The sequence below is a fragment of the Quercus suber genome, unplaced genomic scaffold (genome assembly GCF_002906115.3).
Source record: "Quercus suber isolate HL8 unplaced genomic scaffold, Cork oak 2.0 scaffold_135, whole genome shotgun sequence".
Taxonomy (NCBI): domain Eukaryota; kingdom Viridiplantae; phylum Streptophyta; class Magnoliopsida; order Fagales; family Fagaceae; genus Quercus; species Quercus suber.
The window spans coordinates 820,553-830,015 of NW_027069597.1; the positions used below are offsets into that span (position 1 = coordinate 820,553).

Here is a 9,463-nt window from a genome sequence, read left to right on the forward strand (position 1 = left end):
ATTACCAAATTCATATTCTTTAAAAATTTCAAATCATTCTAGGGGCATGACTTTCAAAACCCATTCAAATAAGTTATGATGAACAAAAATATTATATACCAACCAGTTATCCATTGAAATCTTTGTTACAAATACTATCTTAGGTATCAACTCATAATCCATTTCATATCCATGATAAAGACCTAAAAGTACTAAATATACCTAACAATTGATCACAATATTTAGTACTAAATATTCCCAATACATCACAATAGTAATTTTTTAAAAAAACTTAGCATATTATCACAATATTTATACTAACAACCAAAACAAATATTCTCATATGTTGTAATAACATAATTAATCACAATATTTTGTACTAAATATTCCCAATAATCACAATATTAATTTTTTTTAAAAAAACTTAGCAAATAATACAATCACAATATTTACACTAACAAAAACAAATTCCCAATATGTTGTAATATCACAATATTTAGTTCTAAATATTCCCCATAATCATCATAATATAATGTGTGTATATAATGTATTCATGATCTTAAAGTATATAATGTGTTTTTGTTAGTGTAAATGTGTGTATATAATGTGTGTATATAACGTATTCATGATCTTAAAGTATATAATGTATTCATGATCTTAAAGTATTCATGATCTTATAAATGTGTGTATATAATGTGTCCAAAAAAAACTAGCAAATAACAAAAAAAAAAAATTACAATATATTAACAATTTAATCACAATATTTACACTAACAAATAACAAAAACAAAACTTTTCCTAATATGTTTTAAAATTTTTCTTCAAAAAAAAAAAAAAACTAGCAAATAATCACATTACCTGAGATGATGAGTGTTGTGTGAGTGCAAGTGAGAGAGAGCAGGAAAGTGGTTATGAAGAGGAGCTGTTGTTTGTTTTATGAAGAGGAGTTTTGTGAAGAAGAGCTAATATGTTCAAAAAAGAGCTGAAGGTGTGACCCGGGTAAGAAGGAAAAAGGTCCCAGTTAGGACCCATGGCAACACGTGGAGGGGATGGGACCATTCTTAGAAATCGAGTCCAGAGGAGACGATTTCCAGCTGTACACGTGACTCCTCTGCCATGGATGCAACTGGGATGAGACATCTGAAAAGGAGGGACAGGATAGTAAGAAATCGACTCCAGAGGAGACGATTTCTATGTACAGAAATCGACTCCAGAGGAGAGGAGACGATCTCTATGTATAGAAATCAACTCTAGAGGAGACGATTTCTATACACACGTAGGCCATAAATCGACTCCAGAGGAGACGATTTCTATGTACAGAAATCGACTCCAGAGGAGACGATTTCTATACAGGAGACGATTTCTATGTATAGAAATCGTCTCCTCTGGAGTCGATTTATGGCCTACGTGTCTACTTTCCTCCACCTCAGCTGTTGACAAAACAGAGAATATGCACAGGAAAATTGACTCCAAAGGACTCGAATTGTTAAAAATGAAATTAGTTTGAAAGTTTGCCTAACTTATGATATTGTTTGGGATTGGTGGTTATTTTCTTAAAAAGCCCACGTAACTGTTAAATTTCCTCCACTCCACAGACACTCCACAGGAGCACAAGCTTCGCCTCTCTTTCCTTCGTTGGTTCTTTATCTCTTTGAAATCGGGGGCAATGTCAGACAGCACGAAGTCAATTGGATGGGGATATTTACCTGATGAGATTCTTACCCATATTTTCACTTTCCTACCTATCAAATCCATTATCATCTGTACCTCTGTCTCTAAAACCTGGAAATCCCTAATCCAAAACCCTACTTTCATTTCCACCCATCTCCACCACTCCCACAACAAAAACAAAAATCTCTTCCTCTTAAGGCTCTCACGGAATGACAAACAAGTCTACACATTGCATAAAGAAGACGATCCTGATTTCATTGAATACACCAGCTTTGATTCCCCTTTCCATCCTCCTCGGTACCCCCATCACAGAACATACAGTGCCCACGGTACTTGTAACGGTCTGATATGCCTCTCCTACAGTTTACCCAATCGCGCTAACGGAATCTTTCTCTGGAACCCTTGTGTGAGAAAGTTTCTCCAACTTCCTTATCCCGATGTCACCGTCGAAAGACTTGATACGGCCTGCAGATCTTTTGGGTTTGGATTTGATCCAAAAACTAACGATTACAAAGTGGTCAGGATTCTCTCCATATTTGGTAGTCCTTTGGACCTTGTAAAGTCTCGACCCGTGGTCGAGGTTTACTCACTCTTCGCTGGTGAATGGAGAATGCTTAGTGCTTCTGCTTCTCTGCCTCCTATATGGGCTATAATTAGTCGCGGGCCGCCCCCATTTGCCAATGGGGCACTGCATTGGATTGCTCTTAGTAATGATAACAAACAGTTTGTTTTGGTGTTAGATTTGGGGGACGAGGTCTTCCGCCAAATTCTGCTGCCGGAACTTCCAGGGAAGATGGTGTGGACTCGTGTTTCAGTATATGGAAATTCCATTGCTGGGTTTCAAAGAAGGGTAGGGAGTGATCAGATCAATATATGGGTGATGAAAGAGTATGGTGTTGCATCGTCGTGGACAAAATTTTCACATCAATGTCCAACTCTGGGAATGCTCCAACCATGCCCACTTGGCTTTAGGAGGAATGGTGAGGTTGTATTGGAAAATGACAGAAATGATGAGGTTGTATTGGAAGATAATAGAATTGATGAGGTTGTATTGCTAAATGATAGAAGAGGGCTCATCTCGTGGAATCCAGATAGCCAGAATGTTAAGAATCTTGAAATTGATGGATCTCATAAGACTTTTTTTGGTTCTTATGTCGAGAGTCTAGTTTTGCTCGACAAAGCCACCAAAGGTGTAGTTACATACTGAAGAAAAACAGAAAATCGGTAGGATGCTTCTCATTTTTATTTATTTTTTTTTTTTTATGGTTTTATCATTTTGTTCTTTATATATACTTGACATTTATCATACTGCGTATTGATTACCTTAATGGCATTATCTTCAGGATAAATAGCTTATCAAGGTTGTGGTTATTCTCTATTATATTGAGATGATAGGTTAGTGCATAGCATGTATTCTTAAAATTGTTTGTCCTCATTTCAAAATTTCTTTAATATAATCATTTTTTACTTATAAAATATTGCTTTCTTAAATTCTTGCAGGACCTCATGCAATTATGGTTGGTGATGGTGTATAGTTTCTTAGTACTGAATTAGCTTATTATGTCAAAATGGCATGTAGTTATTTTATGCTAAACTCCTTTTGTGGCTACACCATTGTTATATTAGTATTTTTTTGATGATTTGCAGTTTGGTTTCAGTGTATTTACAGAAATGATTAAGCATTTAATTTTGTCTGCCATATATGCTTGCATTGTGATGAAGATGCTTGCCAATGCAGCATGTGTAAACAAGGATATACTGCTTAGTTGTGTTAAATGTCTTTATGAGAAATGGACTCGATTAACCAGTGGAACTGTTTTTGGGATTACCGGTTGGTACTTTTAAATACTTGTTCTTCTCCATTTTCCACTCCCCCCGCCGCCGCCGCCGCCCCCCCCCCCCCCCCCCCCCCCAACACACACACACACACACCTCCTCAACATGATTCTTAACTGCTTGGTTGCCACTGGTGTTGCATATTCGTGGTTTTCAGTGGCCCAGTTTTTGTTATTGCATTCCTTTCCATAGCCTATCTCATCTTGAGGCTCCGTATGTATTTTGTAAAGTAGACAGAGTTCTGATGTTCGTTTTCCTGTGCTAACCAGTGAATTGAATCTTTGTCTTCCATTTGTATGTTGAGCTTAACCATTTAATTAAATGGATAGCTTATTTTGTAATTTAGAACAGAAGAGGTACAATGTTTTATGTGTGTGTGTAGTTTTTTTTTTTTTTTTTTTTTTTTTTTTTTCAGTATATGAAGTTTGGTTTCATTGGGTGAGAGTCCTTGTTTATTTGAAATTTCCAGTTGTTTCCTTTTGGAATCTCTGGGGCTTCACTTTGGTTTGGTTGGACTATATTGCTTGGCAAGAAGATATTGGACATCTCACAATGATGCTGTTTACTCTGCATGGACTATTCAATGTAATTGCATGGGGAAACCTCCTACAAGAAGTGAGTGCAAATGGTGTAATGCTTTTTTTGTGTGTTGCTATATTTATATATATACACGTGTTTTTCTATTGCATCTATATTTGTTTGTTTGTTTGTTTTCCAGAAGAAGCATACATTTATAATCACTGAATTTGAACTACCCCATTGCTTGAGTGGCAATATATATTCATATATTATTTATAGCATATTAGCATACAAAAAAAAAAAAAAAAAAAAAAGCAAAGGAAAAGGACAGAAGCAAATAGGAATGACAATACTAGATAATTATTTAATAAAGCAAAGAGTTTCAAGACTTACAAGCAAGAACACCTATTAATTTTATTAATTTGATTTGACCCCGTTGAAATTGATACTTAATTCCATTCCTTTCTACTTGGGCTGTTCCATCCACAACTCTTTGATTAAAACATTTTATTTATTATTCATATGCACAAATTACCTTGAATTGTCAGTTTCCACTGCAAGACTAGTAAAATACAGACTAAGTTTACGGAAATGAAGAGATAGCTATTTGATCACTATTAAGATTGGTTGTAGTTTCATAGATTGGCCTTGGGCCTTCATGTTACTCTTGTTGGACTACGTAGCTTGATCAGACGCTTGATGAAAGAATGACTAGCTGAGATTGGAAAGATGAGCTAGCTGGGATTGAGGTGGGAGTTCCACTTTAAAATGGACTTAATTCTTGAGAAGTTCTGCTTGAGGTCTGAGATGGTACACTGTGTTGGTTTTCAGAAGAGGGGGGGGGGGGGTGAAATATAGCTATTCAACTGGGGACAAAAGGTTTTTTTAGGGAACTAAAAGCAGGCTTACAAAATATGGTTATGTGGTGGCAACTGGCAGTCTTTATTCATGTTTATTATACAAATAACGAGGTGATTGTTCAAAGACACAAGCACAACACTATTAACTATTCAAGAATGGGATTTTGTGATTATATTTCCTTAAAGACGTTATACACAATAGAATTTATGATTTAAATTAACTTTGGTAAACGGTTTATGGAATGAGAATGTGACGACTCAGGTAGAAGAACGTCAATAACTCTTGATCATTGGGTAGATTGTATTGATATTCTTGCTTAGACATCAGCTAAGACTGTCTGGTGAACTTTGCTGAGTTAATTTATAGTTGACTAAACTTGTTTTGGTTTGTATAGACTCTTTCTTGATTGTTAGATAGATCATGCTGATATTCTTTTTTAGACTGATGCTAAAGGCTGTCTGGGGAACTTTGCTGCATTACGGTATGGTAGACTAAACAGTCTAAACTTTTGTTTTGATTTTTATTTACCCTTTCTTGATTGTTTCTTAAAATCATCTTCTTACCCCTTTTTTCTTTTTAATCTATCATCTTCTTGATTTGATGATATGTTCATAGATAATGATTATGAGAAACACAGACTTGGAAAAGCATGGTGCTAATGTACGTGTCATTGACCAGACTTGTTGGTGATGATTGGCTCCCATCCATGTTGTCTTATTCATGTGACAAAACATTTGTGATGCTAACTAGTTCATGGTAACCTGAAATTATGTGCAAAACATAAGAATAGTAGTGAGTCCCTTCAGTCTTGGCTTCTTGTCATAATCTTTTAGCTTGTGTAGTGCTTGGTGTTTCTGTATGCGTGTGCCGATCAGAGTGCTTCCTTGGTTTTGGAAGAAGCCAAGCTGATATGTAATTAGATGTATGGTTACATGCTCACGTTATTGCAACAGTGTTTATATGTATCTCACTGTAATTAATTTGTTGCTCATCACATAGAGTTGGAGCCATTTTCCGTTAATGCCATTTTTGAATTGGGTAGAACTAGGCTTGCTAATTTCACCACTCCCACAACAAAAACCTCCTCCTCTTCAGCCTCTACTCACAGACTCACCAAAAGTCCTACGCATTGCATAACATTCCAGGTTTGATTACCCTTTCCATCTTCCGTTCCTTAAGTCACCTTGTGAAATATACTGTGTGGTCGGTTCTTGTAATGGCCTTCTCTGCCTTTCTGATGATAAACTATCTTACACTAACAGATTATGTCTTTGGAACCCTTGTGTTAAAAAGTTAGTTGAACTTCCTCTTCCCAATGTCACCTATGCCACACACGGTAGCTTCAACATGACTATTGGGTTTGGATTTGATCCCAAAACTAATGACTATCAAGTGGTGAGAGTTGTGACCTTACTAGATAGTCTTGACCTTGAACATTCTCGACCTGAGGTTGAGATTGACTCACTCTCCACTGGTGAATGGAGAATGCTTAGTGCTAGTTTGGTTCTCACATATGCTTTCAGTCGTCGTGAGCCACAAGCACTTGTCAATGGGGCTCTGCATTGGGTTGCTTTTAGGAGGGCTGATGATAACAACCTTCAACATTTATTTAGTTTGACAATTCTTTTATGCAAGCATTCAAGAGGTTTTGCCTCCATTGTAGCTCACTGATGAATATAGTACCTTATTTGGAAGGAAAATTATTGAAGTTCATAGGTAATAAGCATCTTTTAGCCTTTTATTTTTATGTAATTGAAAATTTCTTATTACAAGTTCTTTGTCGTATTTGTCTTCAAGTTACACCATTCAGCTACTAATGTTTTTTTTGTAAATATGTATAAGCATAAATTTGTTGGACCATTATTATTTTATGCAAGCATTCAAGAGGTTTTGCCTCCATTGTATCTCAGTGATTATATTTCCTTAATTAGAAAAAAATTATTGAAGTTCATAAATAGTAAGCATCTCTTTAGCCTTCTATTTTTCTATAATTGAAAACATGCTGATGAACAAAGCAAATGTAGGTTTATAAGACTTAAGAGTGAATTTTTTTTTTTTTTTTTTTTTTTTATTTTGTAGCAATGAGATCTTTGATAATTTTCTATTGTTACTTGGGAAGAAATTGTGGTTCAATTTGCGGTGTTTGCATTTTTTTTCCCTTCTTATGAAGGATGTCACATTTCTGGTACTTTCCCTTGGTTAGGTTGTTTCTTTACTGTATAACTTTCCCCAGTTCAAAGGCAGCAATAGATTGTAGGCATGGCAAGCATTCTTGCTTCAATTTTATATCAATGATGAATATATTACCTTAATTGGAAGGGAAAATTATTGAAGTTCTTAAGTATTCAACATTTGTTAGTCTTTTATTTTCTGTAATTGAAAAAATGCTAATGAAGAAAGCAATCTTAGGTTCATAAGAGTGATTTTAGTTTGTAGCAATTAGATCTGTGATATCATCTTATATGTGCATTCCAAAAAATCACAAATATCAGTGTTAGGTTTGTTTGTTTGTTTGTTTGTTTGTTTTTTTTTTTTTTTTTTTACTACCCTAATTGGTGTTATTTTATCTACTTGTGGTGTTACATCACAAATACGATTGCACTTACAGGTCTTTATTTCTTGCATGACTTAATGCAATCATGATTGGTGATGACTTAATGCAAAACAAAAGATGCAACAGAGCTATTGGAGGCGTTTTGTGTTAGTATGGAATTNCTCTTTTTGTGGTACACCATTGTTATATTAGTATTTTTTGATGATTTGCAGTTTGGTTTCAGTGTATTTACAGAAATGATTAAGCATTTAATTTTGTCTGCATATATGCTTGCATTGTGATGAAGATGCTTGCCAATGCAGCATGTGTAGACAAGGATATACTGCTCAGTTGTGTTAAATTTCTCCTTGGCTAGTTGTGGTTTTTTTTTTTTTTTTTTTTTAAATTATTATTTTCAAATATTTTATTTAAATGTTAAACTCCTTTTGTGGCTACATTCTTATGTTAGTATTTATAGATTATTTGCAATTTGGTTTCAGTGTGCTTACAGGAATCAGAAATGATTAAGCACTTAATTTTGCTGGGATACATTTAAATGTTTGTCAGAACATGTTTTGTAATATTATTTTTCTGGTTGTGTTTTGTACATAAAATGTGAATTTTATCTTTGATAACTGATATCCTACAATGATAACAAGTTTAAGAGACAAAACCAAATGGGATAGATGATCAATTATGAAGACCTCAGTCCAAACATTGACTTGAAGGCCATCTTTCAATTCATATGAAAAGCAGAAACTTCGTACAAATTGGTATTTGTTCTTGGGTTTATTTATCATGTCCTCAATTGTCATTTATGACTACGTTTTCTTCTCACCTCAAATAGTTTTATTTTTATTTTTATTTTTATTTTTTTTCGGTTATCATATCATATTTATTGAATTATGGGGATGTGCTATCAACAATTCGTTTAATTACTAAGTCGTGGCTCAAAAAGTGGTTGTATGTAAAGTTGGCAATGCCTATAAAATTTACACTATTTGATATGATGGAGCAATGGTCTAAGAAGCTCATGTGCAATATGAGTTGGGGAAATTGACAAAATTGGAGAGCTTGAACACAGCAAGAAGCCAAGCTCCATAATCACAAAGAATAGATGCACCCCTGAAGTCTCATGCATTCTGCTACGATGTAGGAACAGTTTTTATAAGCAACAACAACCAAATTAACTTTGAAAACACCTTCCACTGGACAATACTATTTCAACACCAGATGCATATCCTTATGTTCCGTGGCATAAGAAGCATCCTGATGAAAAATTTGTGATGAAACCGGGTTTGTCCCATTGACGTGACTTTCATTTCAAAACATCATTAGCATTTACACCACTGTAACAAAAAAATTTCAATTTCCAGAAAATCTGACCGATTCAGAGCTAAATTCACCATGCCTATGAAATGCCTCACCCTGCACTGTTGTGACTTATCCAGGGAACAAATTCCATGCCATAAAACAAGAATAGACGAGTGAGCATAAGAAAATTAAGGATAATGCCTTTGACAAAGACTCAAATGAGCTCACACGAATCTGTAAAATTCCCTTACAATCTCTCCAAATAAGATTCTTTATTTTATTAGGAACCCGGATTGATAACACTCCCCCCCACAAAAAAATGAAGACCCATGTTGCTTGAAGAAGTTCCCCAATTTTAGTGATAGAATTTTAATGCATAAATTTTGTTATTTCGATTTTTTTTTTTAATGGTAGAATTTTCTTTTATCAGTCAGGTGCCAGCCTGTTTTTACGTTGTTGTTTTTGGAATTTGAAAAAATTTTAGTTTTTTTTTTTTTTTTTTTTAAAGAAGAAATTTCTGTAAACTTGAAATTAGGGTCAAGAAAGTTTACTACTACTTTGGTAGTTTTTCAACACACCTATTCAAGTGGTGGGGGTGCATCATTAAATAGTTTATCATTAATTGCTTTTAGCCGATCAAACTGAACGATTCTTGGAAAATACTACCCCAAACTTGTTGTTTACTCTAAGGATGCATTTGGATACCGCTTATTTTGCTGAAAACTAAAAAACAATAAAAAAAATAATTTTC

At 34.6% G+C, this 9,463-nt stretch overlaps 1 protein-coding gene across 2 annotated transcripts; it reads left to right on the forward strand.

Annotated features, from left to right (window-relative positions):
• Positions 1-1,557: 1,557 nt before the first annotated feature.
• On the forward strand, positions 1,558-3,495 carry LOC136068800 (F-box/kelch-repeat protein At3g23880-like). 2 transcript variants are annotated; one of them, XR_010630130.1, is made up of 3 exons: positions 1,558-2,873; positions 2,993-3,044; positions 3,150-3,495. XR_010630130.1 is itself a non-coding variant. In XM_065776511.1 (2 exons), exon 1 carries the CDS (start codon positions 1,645-1,647, stop codon positions 2,854-2,856), a length of 1,212 nt encoding a protein of 403 aa, XP_065632583.1. In that variant the 5' UTR covers positions 1,558-1,644; the 3' UTR covers positions 2,857-2,873; positions 3,150-3,495. The 2 variants fall into 2 exon arrangements, 1 of the variants encoding a protein (XP_065632583.1); XM_065776511.1 differs by lacking the exon at positions 2,993-3,044.
• Positions 3,496-9,463: the final 5,968 nt, after the last annotated feature.

Bases quoted from the DNA above. Each gene is read 5' to 3' on its own strand.
- LOC136068800 (XM_065776511.1), top strand. From the start codon at position 1,645: ATGTCAGACAGCACGAAGTCAATTGGATGGGGATATTTACCTGATGAG.